Source organism: Myotis myotis, unplaced genomic scaffold, assembly GCF_014108235.1.
Source record: "Myotis myotis isolate mMyoMyo1 unplaced genomic scaffold, mMyoMyo1.p scaffold_m19_p_7, whole genome shotgun sequence".
Classification (NCBI taxonomy): domain Eukaryota; kingdom Metazoa; phylum Chordata; class Mammalia; order Chiroptera; family Vespertilionidae; genus Myotis; species Myotis myotis.
The window spans coordinates 93,782,483-93,803,927 of record NW_023416379.1 but is presented as its reverse complement, the minus strand read 5'-3'; the positions used below and the strand labels follow the sequence as shown (position 1 = coordinate 93,803,927).

General features: G+C 43.4%; 1 protein-coding gene and 1 pseudogene across 1 annotated transcript in view; both read right to left on the bottom strand.

Moving 5' to 3' along the window:
- NUDT3 (nudix hydrolase 3) overlaps nt 1–21,445 on the bottom strand; it is a 96,781-nt gene that overhangs the window by 32,412 nt on the left and 42,924 nt on the right. Inside the window, exon 2 of the mRNA XM_036316309.1 lies at nt 17,217–17,327. Within this exon, the coding sequence (XP_036172202.1) occupies nt 17,217–17,327 (111 nt within the window). The remainder of the gene's footprint in view (nt 1–17,216; nt 17,328–21,445) is intronic.
- Nucleotides 18,134–21,214, bottom strand: LOC118659832 (annotated as a pseudogene).

The window sequence follows — 21,445 nt, the reverse complement described above, 5'->3', positions numbered from 1 at the left end:
CCTTGAGGGCTTCTCCACCTCCTCCTGCTCCTAAGGGGTGGTTGGGGCAGCAGCCGATGCTTGCACCTGCTGATGGTGCCGGCCCAATCACTCTGCGCCATCAGCAGGCGAGAGCAGAGCCAGCGCCCTCAGCACGTGGGAGCGGTGGTGGCGGGAGCAGGGCTGCCGGCAGACAGGGGACCTGGGGCCACAGCCAGAGGGGCCAGGCAGGGGCGCAGAGGATAGGCTGAGACCTGCCCCTGTGCCCACCCATGGCAGCCTTGCGGCCCACAGTTCCTTTCAAGGTGCACGAATTCATGCACTGGGCCCTAGTTACTATATAAGCCATTAGGAAAAACCAGCAGGCCCTGTCAGGTTACTCACTGGTTGAGCGTCTTCCTGATATACCAAGACTGTGGGTTTGATCCCTGATCAGGGCACATACAAAAATCAACAAATGAAATAAATAAAATAAAATAAAATAAAATAAAATAAAAACCAGCAGGATGGAGCCTCTCCTCCGGATTCACTATCTAAGACTGTGTCAATACCACGGTGATTTAAGTAGAAGGAACAGCAAGTAGAAAGGCCCTGAAGGGGAAGAGGGGGAGAGCGGGCTACCAGTGTGGGTGGGGCACAGTGAACTAAAGAGAGGAGGGTGAGATGAGGTCCCAGAGGGAGGCAGATTGTAGGCCATTCTAAGAGTTTCAGCTTAGAAAGCCTTCAAGTGATGCGACCTAACCTGATTTCTTTAACAGAATCACTTTTCCTGGTGTTGGAAATAGATGGAAGGGGTTAAGAGTGCAGAAGTGAAGGTGGGCAGAGCAATCAGGAAAGAGGTGATTGTGACTTGGACTAAGGTGATAGTCACAGAGGTGGTGAGAAGTGGTTGGATTCTGGGTATACTAGTATGTATTCTAAAGGGAAAGCCAACAATATTGGCTAATAAACTAGATATTGGGTATGAGAAAAAAGAAATTAAGGGTAACTCCTAGTTTTGGGGGTTAAGCAAATGAAAGAATAGAGTTGCCATTCATTGAGATGGGGCAGAGTGCTGGAGGAGCAGCTTTCGGAGAAGACAGTGGAATCTCAGGTTTATTTCATATATATTAAGTTGGAGGTGCCCACTGGACATCTAAATGGAAATACCAAGTAGGCAGGTTAAGGAGAGCTGTGGTTGGGGATGAATGGTCATCCAGTCATCCACCCATCTTCCTACCCATTCACTAACCCGCACCCCCACCCCCACCTACTCTGTTTAAAACCTTGAGACTGGATGGATCACCAAGGAGTAGATGAGACACCAATAAGGAAAGAAAAGACTGAACTCCAGGACATTCAACCATAAGGGAGGAATAAGCAAAGACACCTCAGATGCATGAGAAAAGTCAGGAACGTATGGAGTCCTGGAAGCCTACTAGAAAAAGTTATTAAAACATTTTTTTCCAACAGTATTCTGCTTCCAGCCTGATTCTTCCAGCTGAATCCCCAGACATCATATCATGGATAACACATCCCTACTGTACCTTGCCTGAATTTATTTCTCAGAGAAACTATGACACCACATGATTATTCCTGTTTTAGGTTTTGTTAGGCAGCAATAAATAATGGACTCAGTTCATAAATCCGTAACTGTCAGCGTCACCAACAAAAGAATTCATATAAATAAATTCAACAGCAATATCCTTTAGTTTTCAGGCTGATTAGCACATCTGATGATTCTTCATGGATTACTTCTTCTCATACTCCTTTAAACATTAACCTGGTCATCTGGAAACAGAGTAAACTGTCTCAATGATCTCCATGTGGGCCATTTCTTTCCCAACTACCTTACTGTCACCAATCATTTTATAAAAAAAAAAAAAAAAATTATAGCCCTGGCCGGTTTTCTCAGTGGTTAGAGTGTTAGCCTGTGGACTGAGGGGTTGTGGGTTTGATTCTCAGTCAAGGGCACAAACCTTGGTTGCAGGTTCCTCAGTCCCTGTAGGGAAGTGTGTGGGAGGCAACCAATTGATGTGTTTCTCTCACATCGATGTTTCTCCCTCTCTCTCTCCCCCATCCTCCCTTCTACTCTCTCTAGAAATCAATGTGAAAAAATATCCTCGGATGAGTATTAAAAATAATGATAATAAAAATAAATAAATAAATGAAAATTATAATAATAGCAAGATCAGATTTCAAAGCTAAAAATAAACTTGCACCAAAAGCAAAAACCTAACTGAAGCACTGCCATTGGCCCCAAAGATGGCTTCTCTTTCATTTCCTTGCACCCAAGGAAAAGACAATACAGCACAGATTTCAGCAATTCTAATTTTAACCTTTCTGAGCACAAATAAGTCCCTTTAGAATTCCTTGGGGGATTGAGGCTATACCATTAAAAACTTTAAATAGTGACTTTTACAACTGCCTGATGCTGCATATTCCTGCCCAGACTCTGAAAAAAAGATGTGGTTGTAAAAAACATTTAAAGAACAATTTCTCATGGGGGCCCTGGCCGGGTGGCTTAGTTGTTTGGAGCATCAACCCATGCACCAAAAGGTTGTGCTTAGATCCCTGGCTGGGGAACACATGGGGGAGGCAGCTGGCTGATGTTTCTCTCTCTCTCAAATCAATAAGAACATATCCTCAGGTGAGGATTAAAAAACCCTTTTTCCCGCCATGAGGCTTCCTTGTAGTCCCACATCCTTCCCCAAGAAGTAATCACGCCCTGACCGGTTTGGCTCAGTGGATGGAGCGTCGGCCTGTGGACTAAAAGGTCCCAGGTTCGATTCCAGTCAAGGGCATGTACCTTGGTTGCAGGCACATCCCCAGTAGGAGGTGTGCTGGAGGCAGCTGATCGATGTTTCTAGTTCTCTATCCCTCTCCCTTCTTCTCTGTAAAAAATCAATAAAACACATTAAAAAAAAAAAAAAGAAGAAGAAGTAATCACTCTAACCAGCTTAGTGTTTTCTTTCCAGACTCCATTTGAAACATTTAAATATATATAAATATATACAAATATGCTTTAGGACATTTTATTTTACACCAATCGAGCATAGTTTCCATTTCATTTCACTAAATGTCTCAGAGGACTCTCCATGTTGGGATATATAGATTTTCCTTTATTATTTTTACACTGCTGGATGGTAATAGATAATGTGAATGTGCCATAATTGAAGTAATCATTATCTTATTGATTGACACTTAGACTGTTTCCAATTTTTGCTATTACATTTAAAGTGATAAACCTCTTGTACATGCTTTTTTTAAAAAGACATCCCATATCTTTTATTTTTTTAAACATATTTTTATTCATTTCAGAGAGGAAGGAAGAGGGAGAGAGAGATAGAAACATCAATGAAAAGAGAGAATCATTGATTGGCTGCCTTCTGCACACCCCCTATTGGGGATTGAGCCCACAACCCAGGCATGTGCCCTTGACCGGAATTGAACCTGGGACCCTTCAGTCCGCAGGCCGACGCTCTATCCACTGAGTCAAATCAGCCAGAGCTGTACATGTTTCTTTGTGCTCATGAATAAGCATTTGTCTATAGACACTTAGAAATGAAAATGCCAGTCTAAGATGTAAACTACAAAGCACAGAGAGTTACAAGATTTGATCAAGGCCGCTAAGCCTGTGGTGAGAGAAGAGGGCACAGGGCTGGGATCATAAAAAATGACAGCAAAGACGAAAGTTAGAAAACCCCTGCCGCCTCCTCTTTTCTAGTTTACTTTTTTACGAACCTCCCAGCTCACTTTCATGTCCGACATTTGAGGGTAGTGTTGAGAAAAGTGTACAGACAAGCAGGAAGGCTGATAGTAAAAAACCCAGAAGGAAATACACCGAAACGTTCCTAGTAGGGAGTATAAAATTTTTAAGTTTGTTCTTTTTACTTTTCTGTTTTTCAAAATGTCCACAGTGAATAAGAATATACGGAAAAACATACTTAAAATTTACGTTAAGTCATCAACAAAAGAACTCACATTTTTTAAAAAAGCACTTGCGCATCAGCCTGGAAAGTCATGAAAGCTTCCATAAAATGTAGCGACTGAGCTGAAAACTCACAGCGGCGCGCCCAAAAACCAGGGGGCAGGGCAGGTGTCCAGCTGGAGGCAACCACAGACATGATGTCCATGTGGGGCAGGTCCTGAAGTGGGAAACAGTTGCAACGACTGGTGGACAGTGTGCAAGAGAATACTGACATGTCTAAGGCTCTAATACATGCTGCCCCTTTCTTCATCATTGACAGAATTAGGTTTTTAAATTTAGCAAATTTGGTAAGGGCAATTCAGCAGCTTATTTTAACTGGCATTTATCTGATGACTAGTGAGATGGAATATGTATGTTTTTAAATTTCCTCTCCGCTTAGAAGTGGGAAAGCCCAGGGAGGAACAAGCATCACTATCTTTCCTCTCCTGCCACGAGTTTGCAAGTCACAGAGCAGTAGCGCTCCTCTCACCAACGTGCCAGGCCTAGAACCTCCTCATCTGTGGCCTCGTCTGCCAGGCCATCAGGACCTGCTCTTTTCCTCTTACCATCTGCCATGTTCAGGACACTGGCCCCAACCCTACCTGAGCCTGCAGCAGAAACTTGGCAAATAAATGACCAATTAAGCATGAGTAACTAAGCAAGTAGGATCTGGGGGACAAAAGAAACTCCAAGATCATTCCAAATAGGTTTTCCACAAGTGCGACCCCCCCACGAGCACTAAGGAATTGCGTGCGAGTGTGTTTGGTCCTGGGATGAGGGAAGGAAGCACTGGCAAGTAGGAAGGAACCAGGAGTGCTAGATATTCTGCATAAGGAAGACGGCCTCACCCAAGACTTCTTTTCAAAATCCTGCCACACATTTATGTGTAAAATCTGGTTTAACTATCTGAGCCTAGAACTCAATTTTTTTCTAATCTATGAACATTAATACAGGAGACTGCTTCTATAAGGATAAAATAAGTGCCTATAAAAATTATATATAAATTAATCAATTAGCTAATTGATTAATTAATTTACTATAGAAAGGAGGTATCAAGTTTGACAAGGTTGAGAACCACTCTGATCTAAGCAATCATTCGCAATTGTAGGAGAGGTAGAGAATGGCTAGCTGTGCATAACACGGTTTTTGCCATGTAATGCTCACATCCTCATCAACCCATGCAATAAAGGGTACCTACAGGTCAAAGGTCTACACAGAAGCAATACAAAACCCCTCTACCCAGTTCTCAGGTTGTATTTCCTAATCTGTTTACTATTTTTATGCCTGAATCAAACTGTAATCCAGATACACACATACATGTGCGTGCGCGGCGTGCTAGTCTCTTGTTGATGCCAATTACTTGCTTTTTAATATTGACTTTCCATTTACCACCAATTCACACCAACCTAGTCCAATTCCTAAATAATCCAAATTAGCACCAAGGGCTAATCATTCTATTCTACCCCTACCAGTATTCCTCCCTAAAATCAACAGGTTCACATTAAATAGCTTAGAATACACTCACAGGCTCTATAATGCTTCTCCTCATAATATCCATAATGCAAATATATTCATATTATTTATAACACAAAGCAAATAATGTTACTGAAATCAATAATGTTACTGAAAAAAGATACAAATATAAAAAAGTTAAGATAAAACCTTTTTTAAAAGGTAACTTTTAAATATATATATATTTTTATTGATTTCAGAGAGGAAGGGAGAAGGAGAGAGAGATAGAAACCTCAATGATGAGAGAATCATTGATTAGCTGCCTCCTGCATGCCCCCGACTGGGGATCGAGCCAGCAACCCGGGCATGTGTCCTTGACCGGAATCAAACCCGGGACCCTTCAGTCCACAGGCCGACGCTCTATACACTGAGCAAAACCGGCAACGGCTTAAACTAAAACCTAAAATGTCAAATTTGAAATAGAAATAGTAACATGAAATTATGATTTTTCTTTTAAAATGCTTTCTATTGCTGTCCACTCAAAGGATCTAGGAGCAATCACATCCCAGTAACAGTTAATATACCTAGTACCCTAACCTTGGTTTCTAAGTAACATTCTCCAGCCCACCTGGTGTGGCTCAGTGGTTGAGCATCGACCTATGAACTAGGAGGTCATGGTTCAATTCCTGGTCAGGGTACATGGCCACATTGTGGGCTCGATCCCCCGTGTGGGGCGTGCAGGAGGCAGCCGATCAATGATTCTCTCTCATCATTGATATTTCTCTCTCTCTCTCCCTCTCTGAAATCAAAATATATTTTTTAAAAAATATATTTGAAATTTTTCATAATCATTAAAAATGAGCAAAATCAGCCATGGAATTATGGTAATAAACCATCATTTTTGTGTTTCATTCTGCCAGGAACATGTTGCTTTTGTAAACATAAAAATGGCAAGCTATAGTAATCACCAGCTAATCAAGTAATCAAACTGGCTACACTAGCAACAGCACTAAGTGCTAGTAAAAGCCCTCAGAATAAGAGCCCTGTTCAGATTATATAGTTTCTATTTTTAAGGTGAAAAATTTTACAAACAACTCTAATGGAAATTCCTAGTCAAAAGCACCTATATACTTAAACTAAAATGGTAATGAACACAAATATGTAATAACCTTTTGAATACAACTTTCCATAAAGCCAAGAGTACCCACTTAAAAATTCTCACTTTATGATCGACTCTAGAAGTAACCATGGAAGTGACCCAGGAGTAGCAGAGGCGCCTCTCCTGAAAGAAGAGGCCTCCTTGCTCTGGGGCCAGAGTTGAATTACACTCTCGGCCATGAGAGCACAGAGCAAAAGCTGAGCACAGGACCTCACAGCACCTCGCCAGTCCCTTCACAGGGGGTAGTGTCTTTGCCAAGGTCTCCTTTCATCCTGAATTGTAACTGAGCGGAAAGGCCCTTTCTAATTCTCAGCTGCCAGAAACAAGAGATTCAATATGACTTATTTAAGGGCCTTTGCCAGAGATCTGGGGGATTCATCCTGTCCTCTAACATAAAACAGCCTCACACCAGCGTCCACACTCAGACCTGGTACAATTTCACTGTTCATTTTATAGAGTCAAAATTATTTTTCTTAAGGAAAAGCTCTTAATTTCTTTTGTTATATTTTTGTGCATATGCTTTTCCTAGGAGGGCAGAATAAAGATGCTTCTACACACAAATATATATGTATGTTTATGTTAGGTGAACAAAGGCTTTACTGAAGTTTTAAATCATATCTCCCACTAAATTATTAAAATAATAAATCATCAGAATAAGATCCTATATAATAAAAGCCTAATATAAAAATCGACCGAAGGGCGGAATGACTGGCACAACTGATCGCTATGATGCACACTGACTACCAGGGGTCAGACGCTCAACGCAGGAGTTGCCCCCAGCCCGCAGGCCCCAGGCTGGCCAAGGCAGGTGCCAGCAGGGGGCCTCCCAATCGCCCCGTCGATTGCCCCACAGATTAGCCCTGATTGCCAGCCAGGTCTAGGGAGCCTACCCGTGCACAAATTTCATGCACCAGGCCTCTAGTCATTATATATAATATATTAAAAGACATAATTGTCTTTTAATGTGGTCACTAAAGGAGTTAAAAATACATCTTCTTACCCAGTAAAAATAAAGACATGGTAGTACTTACAAAAACACAATTTATCTTAGGGAAAGTAGTGTTCACCATATTGTTGTACTTCATAGTTTCCTCCTCAAGATCTTGAATATGTTTGACACGATACATATTTATGGCTACTTTCTGCCAAACTTTTTATTTTCAACAATTTCAAACATATAGGAAATTTTTTCCTATTTTTGTATTTATTTTTAATATAAATCTATAGGTACAAATAGCCATACATGTACATTATTATTAATATTCATATTTATGTGATTTAAAATTCGTTACAAATTAAATAATGGAAATTCAGAGAATGTTTTCTAAATAAAGCCTGCTTTTCAACAAACCAATGGGGTTGATTTGTGATCTCTTTTGATTTGTAGTAATTTACATCTGGATATATTTTCTCATATTAACAATTCATTAAACAGTGAAATATTCCCAAGGTTAAAAATGTTTATTTGCCTGAACTTATTTAGGAGACTAAAAGCAAACTCTGTTCTTCTAAGAAGTTGGAGTTTAGTTTACAGATAAAAATAAAGTAAAAATCTGGAGCACAGCTCATCTACCAAATTAAGAACCCATCTTTGCCCTGACCGGTTTGGCTCAGTGGATAGAGCATCGGCCTGCAGACTAAAGGGTCCCAGGTTCGATTCTGGTCAAGGGCATGTACCTTGGTTGCGGGCATATCCCCAGTAGGGGGTGTGCAGGAGGCAGCTGATCGATGTTTCTAACTCTGTCCCTCCCCCTTCCTCTTCCATAAAAAAATCAATAAAATATATTGAAAAACAAAACAAAACACATCTTTTGGTTGTTTTCATTATGGGTCTTTTAGTACTACTGTTGCTGTTTCTTTTTATCTATATGCAAACTTTGTTATGTTAATTAACAATCTTTGTAAAATTAGTCACCTACATTGAAAGATCAGGAGCTCTTGCATGAGAACCCAGCTTCCAAGTTTCTCTTGAAACATCCGAGCCGAACTGGGCCTTAACTGCCACATGACAACGACTGGCTGAGCCTGAGCAGGTTCCACCTCCATCTGACCAGGGCAGGCTCTCCTCACTTTGTCAGAGATACACCACTGTCAACGGCCCGCCCTTCCCTACAAGCTTATGAGCTGGAGGCCCCTGGTCTACAACATTACTTCCCCCTATTTTATCATGTTGAAATGGTTGAAAATACTCTTAATATATTATGACATATATTTTGCGATTAAAGTTCTGGATTTTTAAAAAAATAATGTTATTTTCCTAATAAATTCTGTGAAACCTTAGCCCCACTTTCCATTCACAACTATTCAGACTGTAAAGTTGAAAATATAACACAGTCATACAGAGCCTTCACTTTTTTCTCCATTTCAAATAAAGTCAAACACTTATGAGCTAAAAAAGGTTAACAAAATTGTATCTTAAACTATTCCCAAGTAGTCACCGGCTTTTTAAATATTCTACTTGTGTATAACAAGAGACAGGAAAAACTGCTTCCCTAATTAGAGACATTTTGAGATACCCTTTGGAGATTTCTGGTTGCTATGATACATATAAAAGAGTATAACCATTTATTTTCAGGAACAGGGAACACACAGTACAGGAACTGGGGTAAAAAGCACAGATTTTAAGAATAAAGTTCACTATGGAGTTTTCCATGTTCTTAGATGAAAATACAAAGGAGATCAAAAAGGGTTACAAGCCCTGGCTGGTTCTCAGTGGTTAGAGCATCAGCCCTTGGACTGAGGGATCACAAGTCTGATTCTGGTCCAGGGCATGTACCTCAGTTGCAGGCTCGATCCCCGGGCCCCAGTCAGGGTGCATGCAGGAGGTAACCAATCACTGTGTCTCTCACATCAATGTTTCTCTCTCTCTCTCTCTCTCCCTCCCTCCCTCCCTCTCCCTTCCACTCTCTCTAAAAATCAATGGAAAAAAATATCCTTAGTGAGGATTAACAAACAAAAAATAAATTACAATAAATAAGTTACAATAAATTCTTGGTAGGCTGACATAGGATTAGTAAAGGTAGAGAAAATTATAAAGCAGCGCTGAACTCCTAAGGCATCCAGACATTCAAAAAACTTTCTTAAATGAAAGTGAATTACATAAAAAATGCTGTAATATTTTTACTTTATGTACAACTTGAGGGAGGGCACCAAAGTACAGAGAAATGTAAGGACACATCACTAAACTGAAGAAATTTCTAAGATGGTGAGTTTATATGGCAGAGGAACAAGTGGTAAGAGCCAGAGCAGCGGCAGGGAAGTGTGGTATTAGGACACAAGTGAGGAAGTCAGAGAACAAGCTACCTTTTATTTGTTTAAGCGAGGCCTATGTCACAGGTAAATTATCAGGCTACCTACAAATACCTCATAGTTTATATTCTAGAAATGATCCTACAGATATGGCCTTGCCCAGACATGAAGCAGCAGATAAAAGGAAATGTCATCCTTGAAGAGAATGCAGTTGGAGGTACGTACATAATTTTCTCCTTCTGTTTCAGTTTTCAGATGTTCTATATTTTTGTAATAATGCTCTTGGTTTGGCTGAGGTGAGACTGGTAAAAGAAATGGAAATGTAACATGAACAGAAGACAGCAGACCCAGCTTCTCTCTTTTTACCCTGCCAGCCAACAGTTTTACCTTTCCCACTGAATCAGCAAGAAAGAATAGCTCTGAAAACCACACAAAGAGGTGCTTTTCTTTTTTATGACAGAGAGAGTGCCACGTGGCTGGCTCCTGCAGCCTTTGCTGCCCTGGGCTACAGATGCACGCTGCCAAGGCCCCGGCCTGGCCCGGGAGAAAGCCTTCCACTCTGACCCTTTGAGGGTCACTATGGTAGGATTTTGACTATAAGCAATTGACTACGTGGACGCCAGTTTATAAAAGGGAGTATTTTAGGTCTTTGATGTGATTGCTAATGTTTCAAGTTCTACAGATTTACCTGTTTTGGAAGTTCAGCCACTATGCTGAAACTTCAGCTGGGTGAACAAAGCTTAGAAAAGCTTGGGTTTAATGGTACTGAGGCCTGACAATGCGAAGATAAACTGTTCATACAGATAATTTTTCTGGTAACAGAGTAAATATATGTTCAATGCAGAAGAAGTTGATAATCTATGAACTAACCCAAAGGTAACCACTGTGAACATGTGGGGAACATTCTTTCGAGGAGCACAGCGGAGGAGTGTGGGTACGAGACCAGATACCCCAGATGCAGATCTTACGTGAAGCACTCGAGCACACACAGCTGGGCACAATTTGTGTGGACAACCATTTAATTGCATGGAACCTCAGTTTTTTCTCATCTGTAAAATGTAAGTAAAAACAGTTCCGAGGTTGAAACCAAGATGGCGGCATAGGTTAACGCCGGAGATTGCTGCCGCAAACAACCAATGCAAGGGTACACCTAAGACGGAACAGACATCATCCAGAATCACAGGAAGGCTGGCTGAGTGGAAATTCTATAACTAGGAGGAAAGAGAATATCATACCCAGACTCAGAGGACGCGCAGTGCTGAAGTGAAATACTCAGGTGCAGAGTGCGCGCTGAACGGGCTGGCGGCGGAGGGCGCGGTTGTTGTTTATAATCGGGAGGGAGGTTCAGACTCTGAGCTCCAGATCCAGGCGAGTCTCTAGGGACCCAGACTCAAACGGGAGAAGCGGGACTGTCTGGCTTCGGTCGAAACTAGAAGGCAGCTTTCTCTCCGAGGTTTGCAGCGGTTGCTGGGACTCTGTGAGGCAGAGCCCCTAGGGACGGAACTGAGAGCAGCCATAACTGCTCGCTCCACCTGCCCTGTAGATCCCCGGAGACCTGCCCTGCCCAAGCCATGCGCAGAGCCATTTGCTGGATAGCCTCAGGCAAACGCTAGATTAACACCGCCCTAGAGATCCAGCACAGAAGCTCTCCCACTGCAGACACAGCTGACTCTCATAACCAGTTAGCCTGGAGGTCAAATCACCCCCAGTATTGCCGACAATAATCAAGGCTTAACTACAACAAGACTGCGCACAAAGACCACTAGGTGGTGCACCAAGAAAAGATAAAAAAATGTGGAGATAAAGAAACAGGATGCAAATGTCAGAAATGGAAGATATAGAGCTCAAAACCACACTTTTAAGGTCTCTCAAGAACTGTCTAGAAGCTGCCGATAAACTTAGTAAGGCCCTCGAAAAGACTGGTGAGACCGCCGATAAACGTAGTGAGATCCTCAAGAAATCTAATGAGACCCTCGATATTGTGATAAAGAACCAACTAGAAATTAAGCATACACTGACTGAAATAAAGAATATTGTACAGACACCCAACAGCAGACCAGAGGAGCGCAAGAATCAAGTCAAAGATTCGAAACGCGAAGAAGCAAAAAACACCCAACTGGAAAAGCAAAATGAAAAAAGAATCCAAAAATGCGAAGATAGTGTAAGGAGTCTCTGGGACAGCTTCAAGCGTACCAACATCAGAATTATAGGGGTGCCAGAAGATGAGAGACAGCAAGATATTGAAAACCTATTTGAAGAAATAATGACAGAAAACTTCCCCCACCTGGTGAAAGAAATAGACTTACAGGTCCAGGAAGCGCAGAGAACCCCAAACAAAAGGAATCCAAAGAGGACCACACCAAGACACATCATAATTAAAATGCCAAGAGCAAAAGACAAAGAGAAAATCCTAAAAGCAGCAAGAGAAAGAAACTCAGTTACCTACAAGGGAATACCCATACGATTGTCAGCTGATTTCTCAACAGAAACTTTGCAGGCCAGAAAGGAATGGCAAGAAATATTCAAAGTGCCGAAGCCGGTTTGGCTCAGTGGATAGAGCGTCAGCTTGCGGACTGAATGGTCCCAGGTTCGATTCCGGTCAAGGGCATGTACCTGGGTTGCGGGCACATCCCCAGTGGGAGATGTGCAGGAGGCAGCTGATCGATGTTTCTCTCTCATCCATGTTTCTAACTCTCTCTATCTCTCTCCCTTCCTCTCTATGGAAAATCAATAAAATATATTTAAAAAAAAAAAAAAAGAAAAGAAAACGGCAGGAAATGTAGTAAGAATCTATTAAAAAAAAAAAGGAGAACCAAGATGGCGGCATAGGTTAACGCCGGAGTTTGCTGCCTTGAACAACTACTTCAAAAGTGAAACTAAAAAACGGAACCGACATCACCCAGAACCACAGGAACGCTGGCTGAGTGGAAGTCCTACAACTAGGAGGAAAGAGAAACGCATACAGACACTCAGAGGAGGCGCAGTGCTGAAGTCAAATTCTGAGGTGCGGAGTCCGCGGAGCGGGCTGGCGGGGGAGGGCGCGGTTGGCGTTTTCAATCGGGAGGGAGTCGCAGACTCTGAGCTCCAGATACGGGCGAGTCTTTAGGGACCCAGACTCAAACGGGAGAAGCGGGACTGTCTGGCTTCGGTCAGAGCGAGTGCAGCTTTCTCTCCGAGCTTTGCAGCGGGTGCTGGGACTCAGAGAGGCAGAGCCCCTGGGGACAGGACTGAGAGCCGCCATAACTGCTCTCTCCGGCCCACCCTGTTGATCCTGTGCGACCCGCCCCGCTCAAGCCCTGCACACAGGCATTTGCCGGATAGCCTCAGGCAAAGGCTAGATTAGCACCTCCCTAGAGGACAGAAGTTCTCTCACTGCACACACAGCTGATTCTCATAGCCACTTGGCCTGGAGGTCAAACCCTCCCTGGTATTAGCTACAACAATCAAGGTTTAACTATAAGACTGGGCACAAAGACCACTAGGGGGTGCACCAAGGAAGCATAACAAAATGCGGAGACAAAGAAACAGGACAAAATTGTCAATGGAAGATATAGAGTTCAGAACCACACTTTTAAGGTCTCTCAAGAACTGTTTAGAAGCCGCCGATAAACTTAATGAGATCTACAAGAAAACTAATGAGACCCTCGATGTTATATTGGGGAACCGACTAGAAATTAAGCATACACGGACTGAAATAACGAATATTATACAGACTCCCGACAGCAGACCAGAGGAGCGCAAGAATCAAGTCAATGATTTGAAATGCGAGGAAGCAAAAAACACCCAGCCGGAAAAGCAAAATGAAAAAAGAATCCAAAAATGCGAGGATAGTGTAAGGAGCCTCTGGGACAGCTTCAAGCGTACCAACATCAGAATTATAGGGGTGCCAGAAGATGAGAGAGAGCAAGATATTGAAAACCTATTTGAAGAAATAATGACAGAAAACTTCCCCCACCTGGTGAAAGAAATGGACTTACAGGTCCAAGAAGCGCGGAGAACCCCAAACAAAAGGAATCCAAAGAGGACCACACCAAGACACATCATAATTAAAATGCCAAGAGCAAAAGACAAAGAGAGAATCTTAAAAGCAGCAAGAGAAATAAAGTCAGTTACCTACAAGGGAATACCCATACGACTGTCAGCTGATTTCTCAACAGAAACTTTGCAGGCCAGAAGGGAGTGGCAAGAAATATTCAAAGTGATGAATAGCAAGAACCTACAACCAAGATTACTTTATCCAGCAAAGCTATCATTCAGAATTGAAGGTCATATAAAGAGCTTCACAGATAAGGAAAAGCTAAAGGAGTTCATCACCACCAAACCAGTATTAGATGAAATGCTGAAAGGTATCCTTTAAGAAGAGGAAGAGGAAGAAAAAGGTAAAGATACAAATTATGAACAACAAATATGCATCTATCAACAAGTGAATCTAAGAATCAAGTGAATAATCTAATGAACAGAATGAACTGGTGATTATAATAGAATCAGGGACATAGAAAGGGAATGGACTGACTATTCTTGGGGGGGAAAGGGGTGTGGGAGATGCGGGAAGAGACTGGACAAAAATCGTGCACCTATGGATGAGGACAGTGGGTGGGGAGTGAAGGCGGAGGGTGGGGTGGGAACTGGGAGGAGGGGAGTTACGGGGGGGGGGGGAAGAGGAACAAATGTAATAATCTGAACAATAAAGATTTAATTAAAAAAAAAAACCCAACAAAACAGTTCCTATCTCATAGAGTCTGGTAAGCATTAAGTGAGGCAATATTTGCAAAATACTGAGAACAGAGCTTAGCATATAGTAAGTGTATAAGAAGGGTTTCTATTCTTTCTACACAAAAGGTTACATACACATTTCTTCCCCATTATATGGTTTCATGTCATAAATGCTGTTTTTGTAGTCTGCTTTGGTCACTTAGGAATGGGTCACAAACATTTTCCTGTGATAGCAAATATTTTTTCACTACATATACAGGACCCCTGGGAAAGCTGCTGTAGATAGTACCTAAGCACAGATTGCTCTGCTTACATAGCACATGAACTTGCCACTCTCAGCACAGCTAGAGGAATCCTATACAATAAAAGGCTAATGTGCAAACTGTCCCTTCGACCGGGAGTTTGACCAGGGGGCGGGGCTGGCCAGCAATGTCCGAGGCCCCTCCCCCTGGCCGGCCCGGACCCCATCCGTGCACAAATTTGTGCACCAGGTCTCTAGTAAGAAATAAGCAACTGGGCAAAGGTACGGCAGACATCTTCAAAATGGGCAGAAGCTGATGAGGTGGCCTGGCAGCTTTGCCCAACAGTCGTAACTAGGCAACACCAATCAGATCCTCTCTCCGGAAGACTGAAAGTGAGATACACAGAATCAACTGACAGATGAGTGGTGTACAGAGAGGAAAAGTACAGAACGAAAAGTGGCAAGCAGGAGCCAGGAGACTGAGATGCGGTTAAGAAGTCAGCTCCTTCACAGTGGAAGGGAGGGATTGGGCCATGGGTGCAGTGGTCAGGCTGCTTGAGCTACAGACATCCCCACTGTCATCCGCCCACCGTGAGCAAGCCCCGCCTGTGCACGGTGGCCCGTGCTTTCATCTCTGCACAGCCTGGCTGGGCAGGTGCTGGACACTGTTATTTTCTTCCTCATTTAACTGAAGGACTGGTAGATACACTTCCTCCTAACAACCTGAAAGTGCATTTATGTGGCTGCTCCAGTTGTCACTTCAATAACAGTAAAACTGTAAAATACAAAAATTATATTTTCTTTTCTTTTTTTAATCCTCACCCAAGGAGTGAGGATATTTTTTCCATTCATTTTTAGAGAGAGTGGAAGGGGGGAGGAGTGGAGAGAGAGAGAAGAGAGAGAGAGAGAGAAACATCAGTGTGAAAGGGACATATCAATTGCTTGCTTCCCACACACACCCCGACCTGAGGTAGGGATCAGACCTGCAACTCAGATATGTGCCCTTGACCAAGAATCAAACCCAAAACCCTCTGGTGAGTAGGTCAACGCTCTAACCACTGAGTCACCAGTCAGGGCAAAAAAATTATATTTTCTTAAGCACTTGCTTTGTGTTAAGCCCTGGGGATTCAACAGTGAGCAAGAGAGAATGGTACCCGACTACACAGAGCATCAAGTCTAGCACAGAAGACAGCAAGCAGTACCAATAAAGGATGACAGACACCATGATGCTGGAAGTACAGACTACAATGGACAAGCAAGAAGAACAAATCTACTGGGGGGGATCACAAAGACTTGATGAGAGAAGTAACTTTCAGAGTAAGGCAAAAGAAGTGTAGAATTTAGACCTGTTCTAAGTGCTATTTTATATGTTCTTAGAATCAGTATTACATCCCCTGTGGAACAAGGAAATGGATCTAAAACACTGTGGTGAGGGGAAGTAAATGGGGGTGATGAAACTTATACCACCAATTAGGAATCTAACTGAGATAACAGAAGCAGAGCAGAGGATGGTGTTGCCACAAGAAACTGTGGAGTAACATTAGTTCCTTCCTCCTGGTTTTGAATTGCAATCTCTCAGTTTCTACAACCTAACTGTAAGCTCTTGAAGTAGGGGAGTAAGGGTCTAAGGCAGCCGTGGGCAAACTACGGCCCACGGGCCGGATCCGGCCTGTTTGAAATGAATAAAACTAAAAAAAAAAAAAAAAAAAAAAAAAAGACCGTACCCTTTTATGTAATGATGTTTACTTTGAATTTATATTAGTTCACACAAACACTCCATCCATGCTTTTGTTCCGGCCCTCCGGTCCAGTTTAAGAACCCATTGTGGCCCTCGAGTCAAAAAGTTTGCCCACCCCTGGTCTAAGGCTTTACTTCTTCTGACTACTTATTCTAGAGTATCTAGTTAGATATACAGGGCATGGCTCAGAAACTTGAAGCATGTACGTTGAATATCATCTGACTAAAATAAAATAAAAAAGATACTGTTATCTCTCGAGCTGTACCATTAACAGCTTCTGGCTAACAGAAGTGTTGCTTTAGCCACTGCTCAACAGCCAGGACCCAGGGAGCACAGGAGAACAAGGGCTGCCACCTCCTCATCCAAAGGCTAATGAGAATGAGCCATGTATACCAAGGCTGCCTGCTCTTCTCAGTTCTTAGGGCTGATGAACTATTTGATTCCTGATCTTCTGCCACAGGTAAGAGATGCCACACTGGAAGAGATGCCACACTGGAAGAGACCCCCGGGAAATCACAGGGCTGTCTAGTATAATTAGATACAGTGATTCTGTGAGAACCCTTCCTGCGTAGAGGGGTGCCTGATAAACACTACCATGTCACAACCTGATCTCCTCTTTAATCAAGGAGGCACATGGTAACTGTCAAATGCCTTCTTTCTACGATCATCAGTATGTTATCAGACACACAGGCTCGCGATTACGGGGTACGCCGTGCTCTTTTTTCTCAGTGCGTACCTCCTCGCAGACTTCCCGGACTGCTGCCACGCTCGGCTCCTCCTCAGGCTCCATGCCTCCTCCAGGGACAATCCACCGGTCTGGATGGCGACTACTGCTCACCAGTAGCACCTGGAAATCACACAGGTCACATGGGTGGTTAAAAACTCAAAAGATACATTCATACAAATTCAGAGTTTAAACACCATAAAAGTAAAAATACCTAAGACCCCTTTGTTTATACCTCTCCAAATCACTTCTTGCAAGGCAGCTTTCATTTCTCTTTGAAAAAGTAGGCCATCTGCCTAGCAAAAGCAGGAGGGCATCTAAACCAATGGCCATTACCCCTGCTTTCCCTTCGGATTCTGTCCATTATTCCATCCATCCCATCCTTCATTCCTTTTTCTAAACCCACTGGACACAGAGCTGACAAAAAATAGAGATTGTCTATGATGAGCTTGTGAGTGCTGTGAAGGGCTGGCCAGAAGGAAAGACGCCTTAGCCAAGGTTGCTACCACAGTCCCAACACCTTCCCTTCTGTGTCCAGCTCCTGCTCCATCAGATGGCCACAGGCCCATACAACGTGCCACCCTAGGCCCTACGTGTGCACTGAAAACCTAATTCTCTCATCTGCATGAAATGTAGAATATTTCTTTTCATCATGCTTTCAGCTGAGATAAAACTGAAATTTTTTACTAGGAAATTTTAGTAAGAAGTGAAAAGCAAAGCACACAAAGACACAGACATATTGATATAGAATTCAGTTTACTAATTCAAACTTAACCAGCATTTTATTTATTATTTACTTAAAATTCTTTATTGTTTAAAGTATTACATATAGTATTACATATGTCTCCTTTTTCCCCCATTGACCTCTCCCCGGCCACCCCCCCCCCCCCAAACCAGCATTTTAGTCAAAGCTAAAATAAAATCTGGAATTTCCCTAGTCCCTCTTCCTTACCCCGCTCTGGGACACATGCTCAACAAAGTTAGCTGCACTCATTTGGGAGCAGAGTTGGGTTGGCATTATTTCTAAAACTAAAGGAATCCTCAACTGCTCCCTAAATCATCACTTTCTGATGATGTCTTTTGAGCCTCCATCCTTATCGCAAACCATATACAGGACATGGCTCAGAAACTTGGAGCATGTACGTTGAATATCATCTGACTAAAATATCGCAAACCATATTCCTTACCTACCCCTTCACTCTAGCCCACCCTCAGCACTTAACTTCTACTCTGCTGTCATCTTTGTTGCCTAAAAGAAATACTACTTCCTCTGTAGCCTTTACAGATTCCACCACTGACTTCCAGTTACCTACCTTCCAGTCATTTCCTCTCTCCCCTTTGGGGTCTCTGCATCTATGAGGCCTTGGAAATTTTACCCTTTTCGTCATCCTTAATCCCCTTACTACCTGTCATCATAGATATTCTGATGCTCCTCTACAAAATCTGTGATCTGCACGCCTAAGGGGACCAAAGAGTTACAAGAAGTAAATTCATGAATCCATATATAGTCACCAATATATAGCCTATGAACTGAGAAAATGTGCTATACTTACAAGTACTTTTTTTTAAATATATGTAACTTCTGCTCTGATTAATACAATGCAAAAGAAAATAAAATCCACAGTGGCTTTTGGTTGGTATGTATATATGTTTAAACCAGGAGATATTAAAAGTACAATGTGGAGGTTTCATGAAATTTTTATTTTATTATTATCACTTTTTTTAGGGTTGGCAGACCCAGCTGAGACTTTATTTTGGGAAAAAACACTTGATTTGGCTTTTAGTTGGGGGCATGGGTAAGAGGTGGTCCCCCAAGCAGTAAACTACCCTACCCCAAGGGGCTGTCCCCTGCACAGCTTTTTCCACAAGCATGGAGGACAGGAGGGCCACAGTAGTCAGTCACTTGGGCAGGACATCCAATGACTTAGACACCAGCTTCCCATCAGGGTCTCAATCTTCTTCACAACCACCATTCTGAAGGAGCTGGTGCTGGTGCGGCTGAAGGAGCCAGGACTCCTGCCAGAGACTAAGTTGGGCTGGAAGCCCAGGCCATAGCTGAGGTTCCGATAAGCCAGGCTCAACACAACTGATAGCGAGTGGTGGTGTTGGTATGGACACTCAGGTTCTGAATCCGACTCTCCAGCTGGTTCTTTTCACCATCCAGCAGCTTGGTATAGGTGGCAATCTCCATGCCCAGGGCCAGCCTGACGTCCATGTGTTCCTCCTGGTACTCACACAGCTGCCAGTTCTCAGAGTGGCTTCCAGCTCAGCCACCTTGGCTTGAGCATCCTGGACAGCCAGCTCCCCATGCTTATCAGCATCAGCTATAGCAGCCTCCAGGGAAGTCTTCTGGCTTTTGAGGCCCTCGATCTCAGCCTGGAGTTGGCTGATGTTCTGGTTCATCTCAGAAATCTTAGTCTTGCCCTAGCCATTCTGGCTCAGTGGATAGAGCGTCGGCCTGCAGACTGAAGGGTGCCAGGTTCAATTCCAGTCAAGGGCACATGCCCGGATTGTGGGCTCAATCCCCAGTAGGAGGAATGCAGGAGGCAGCTAATCAATGATTCTCTCTCATCATTGATGTTTCTATATCTCTCTCCCTTCCTCTATGAAATCAATAAAAATATATTAAAGAGGAAGGAAGGGAGGGAGGGAGGGAGGGAGGGAGGGAGGGAGGGAAGGAAAGAAGGGGGGAGAGAGAGAGAGAGAGAGAGAGGGAGGGAGGGAGGGAGGGAGGGAGGGAGGAAGGAGGAAGGAAGGAAGGAAGGAAGGAAGGAAGGAAGGAAGGAAGGAAGGAAGGAAGAAAGAAAGAAAGAAAGAAAGAAAGAAAGAAGAAAGAAAGAAGAAAGAAAGAAAGAAAGAAAGAAAGGGAAATCCCAGTCTTTGTCATGCCTGTGCTTCCCAGCTCCTCACACTTGATCCGGTACATGGTCTCAGCCTCGGCATGGCTGCAATTAGCCATCTCCTCCTACTGAGCTTTGACCTCTGCAATGATGCCATATAGGTCCAGGGAGTGGTTGTTGCCCATGGACAGTACCAGACATGTCGGAGATCGGGGCCTCCAACTAACCAGTCTCCTCTTCATACAGCTGCCTGAAGTTGATCTCATCAGTCAGTCCTTCCAGGCAGGACTCCAGCTCTACCTTGTTTGTGTAAGCTACATCCACATTCTTCTCGATGAAGACAAATTCATTCTCCATCTCTGTGTGCTTGCTAATCTCATCCTCCTACTTATTCTTCAAGTCCTCCACCAGCCCCTGCATGTCACCAAACTCCACCTCTAGACTCAGTTTCTCCTGAGCCAACGCCGCTGAAGGTTGTTGATACAGTTCTCAAACATGTTGTTCATGTTACTGCGAGTCGTCTTCTGCTGCTGCAGGAGGTTCCACTTGGTCTCAGAATCTTATTCTACTGCTCCAGGCTCCGCACCTTATCACTGAAGGAAGCAAACTTGTTGAGGCTGTTGATCTGCTCCTTCTCTTGGTTGCACACGGGCCTGGATGTTGGAGTCCACCTCCAGCTTCAGAGGGCTCAGCAGACTCTGGGTCACTTGGAGAGCTGTGATGCTCTCCATACTCCCAGCTCCGCCATAATCCCCAGCAAGATTCATGTTGAACCCAGGCCAACCCGGTAGCTGCCACCCACCTTGGAAAAGGTCAAGGAGCTTATGTGGGTGCCAGGCCCACTTGAATTGAGTGGCTGCTGAAGGCCCGAGGCCAGAGGTGGACACCTTGTAGGTCTTCTGGGTCACCCTTGTGGACATGGTAGAGGCTAGAATGGAGGCGAGAAGGCTGGACCAGACAGAGATTCGAGAAGTAGTCAAAAAGTTGCCTGAAATTTTGTTTTTAAATAAGAGCCCTCACTGGATTCCTGCTTCATAATATACAAAAAGGGCCAACAACTTAAATGTAAGAGCTAAAACTATAAAATGGTGATAAACCTTCATGATTTTTAATTCATTTCAGACATGACACCAAAAGCATGAGCAACAAAGGATTTCTCCTTTTTTTTTTTTTTTTTTTTAAATGTATTTTATTGATTTTTTACAGAGAGGAAAGGGAGAGAGATAGAGAGTTAGAAACATCGATGAGAGAGAAACATCGATCAGCTGCCTCCTGCACATCTCCCACCGGAGATGCGCCCGCAACCCAGGTACATGCCCTTGACCGGAATCGAACCTGGGACCTCTCAGTCTGCAGGCCGACGCTCTATCCACTGAGCCAAACCGGTTTCGGCAAGGATTT